The 2,399-nt window shown below is 48.9% G+C and overlaps 2 protein-coding genes across 2 annotated transcripts in view; both read left to right on the top strand.

Annotated features, from left to right (window-relative positions):
- Positions 1–1,244: 1,244 nt before the first annotated feature.
- Pmar_PMAR022224 (reverse transcriptase, putative) lies at positions 1,245–1,862 on the top strand (the record flags this gene model as incomplete). The annotated part of the gene is made up of 1 exon (XM_002770936.1): positions 1,245–1,862. The coding sequence occupies one exon, from the start codon at positions 1,245–1,247 to the stop codon at positions 1,860–1,862; it is 618 nt and encodes a 205-aa protein (XP_002770982.1).
- A 6-nt stretch (positions 1,863–1,868) lies between these two features.
- Positions 1,869–2,399, top strand: part of Pmar_PMAR022223 (retrovirus polyprotein, putative) — a gene marked incomplete at both ends in the record, with an annotated part of 1,439 nt that continues 908 nt past the window's right edge. Inside the window, one exon of the mRNA XM_002770935.1 lies at positions 1,869–2,370. Coding sequence (XP_002770981.1) covers positions 1,869–2,370 — 502 coding nt within the window. The remainder of the gene's footprint in view (positions 2,371–2,399) is intronic.

Genomic DNA, 2,399 nt, shown 5'->3' with positions numbered 1-2,399 from the left:
AATGGTTGACATCATCAGCGACTACGCCCCGGCTACTGACCTGACTTCGGCTTCGAGCCCTGCTGTACAACAAGTCGATGCCAAGTTGCAGAAGGTTCTAGCAGCAGTGGCGACTTCTACTTCTCCGGCAGACAATCTATTGCAACAGCTCACCGATAAGATACAAGGTATCGAGAAGCAGTTACAGAGCTCTCAAAGTCGTCGACCATGAATTCGTCGACCATGGATTCGTCGACCTGGAGTCTGTGGTATCTGTCGAGGCAATCATGTTACTAGGGAGTGCCCCGAGAAACGACTCGGTTCGGGTTGTTATCTATGTGGAAAAGAGGGTCATCTTGCAAGAAATTGTTCTAGTCGACAAGGCACCGGCACTAGGCCCGGACCTTCGTCGTCGCGAAACTAACTCGGCGGTTGACGAGGGGTCCTCAACCGCCAAACCCTACGGTATATCTCTGTACGTTTGGCGCAGAGATTGGTTTATTTTCATATGCTGAACTCCTGACCGTCGGTCAGTGACCGATGTTCAAGTTACCCCGCCGTTGAAAGCCTGTTTCCATACGGGTAGCTGTTTTTCCTTGGTTGATCGTAAGTATCGTCCAAGTGGTACTGTTGTATTTCCCTGCAATAATATCGATCTTGTTAATGTTCGAGGGAAGCCTAAGGCTTCAAGCCTTCCAATGTATCTGGAATCTCGAGATTGAGGCTGCGCTTGTATGATTCGCCGACTCCAACGTTCGATGCATTACTGTCTCACGAGACTTTCGAGTTGATTTTCCTCATCGTCGATAGCCTCGCTTTCGACATGATTCTTGGCCATGATTTCATGGCTCATTTTTCTCTGCATCCGACTTATGCAGGCCGACCCTTTGCTATGGCTGGAAGTCCAGCTACTCGTTTAGCACCACCGTTGCCGTCGTGTACTTCGACCGTGATAAGTGGTGCTTCCCCGGTATCCTCCGATAAGGTTCTCTGCGAAGAAGCAAGTTCTCCCAGAATTTTGACTAAGGCCGAAGATGAACGACTTGTATGTTCTTCTGACTCTGCGATATCCGATGATACAGTTTTCCGGTTCCCCAACAAGCCCAGCTGATCGACTTTAAGATCAAAGTTCTCGTCGTTGTCTTCGGCAAGCCTGCGGTTAGTGCTGTTGCTCCTGCGAACGATCGGGTTAACTTCCCTAAATTCTCGACAATAACAGCAACGAAGACGTCGAACGGTGGCCCGGACTCAATGCCACTACTGATATGCTCCAAGGTGATGACCTTGCTATGACCTTGGATTATGCTGTCCCCAATTTTCACGACGAGAAGGTCACCTTCCCGATCTTTGATGTGTCTAAGCCTGAGACTCGAAGATACGGTGCCCTCTGTGAAGAGTACAGCAGCTTCTTTGTCAATAAGCCTGGTCATTGTGGTCTTGTAGAGCATGGTATCCCCATTACCGACGATGTTCCTGTTGCTGAGAGAACCCGCCCTTTGCCACATAAATGGCGTGCGGAAATATCAGCGCAACTTGAAGAGCTGGAGCGTGATGGTCATATCATTCATTCGACCTCCCCGTACAAATTCCCCTGTGTCTTTGTACCGGAGAAAAACGGTAAAGTTCGCATGTTTGTGGATTACCGGTCCTTGAATAAGGTTGCCAAGGTGGATTCTTACCCGTTACCCCAACCCGATGACGTACAAGAACACTTATCTGGGGCCAGTGTCTTTTTGATCCTAGATTTGAGAAGTGGATACTGGCAATTGCAGGTCCGACCTTCGGATTGTCATCGTACTGCATTCTGTTCTGGACCCGGATTCCCTCTTCATGAGTGGGTCCGGATGCCTCTCGGACTATCTAATGCACCAGCTAGCTTTTAACGGCTTATGGACCTTGTACTGGGAAGATTCAACTTTGTTCGTATCTATCTGGACGATATCTTGATCTTCTCTCGTTTCGAACAAGAACATCTACACCATCTGAAACTGGTCTTTGATGCTCTTCGTGAAGCCGGCTTGACCCTAGCTGGAGACAAGTGCTCTATTGGCATGGACTCGGTTACATATCTTGGACATCGATTCTCTGCTCAGAGTATGTCCCTCGATCGGGCAAAGATTGACGCTATTGAGTCGTGGCCAACGCCCCGAACAGTGACTGATTTTCGAAGCTTCCTTGGCTTGGCCCGTTACTACCGTCATTTTAATCCGCATTTTTCGAATCGTGCTAAGGTCCTACAACAGCTTCAGACGACCCGCAGCAAGGATGACGTTATGATGGCCGATCGTTGGACTGAAGATCATTCGGTAACGTTTGTGGATCTTAAGAAGGCCCTTGCCGATCTCCCATTCTTGGATCATCCTGACTTCAGTCGACCTTTTGAGATGATCTGTAATGCGTCCCAATATGCTATTGGTGGT

Source organism: Perkinsus marinus, assembly GCF_000006405.1.
Source record: "Perkinsus marinus ATCC 50983 genomic scaffold scf_1104296964164, whole genome shotgun sequence".
Taxonomy (NCBI): domain Eukaryota; phylum Perkinsozoa; order Perkinsida; family Perkinsidae; genus Perkinsus; species Perkinsus marinus.
Note: the sequence above shows the minus strand (reverse complement) of the source record. Positions and strands in the feature narration are given on the sequence as shown.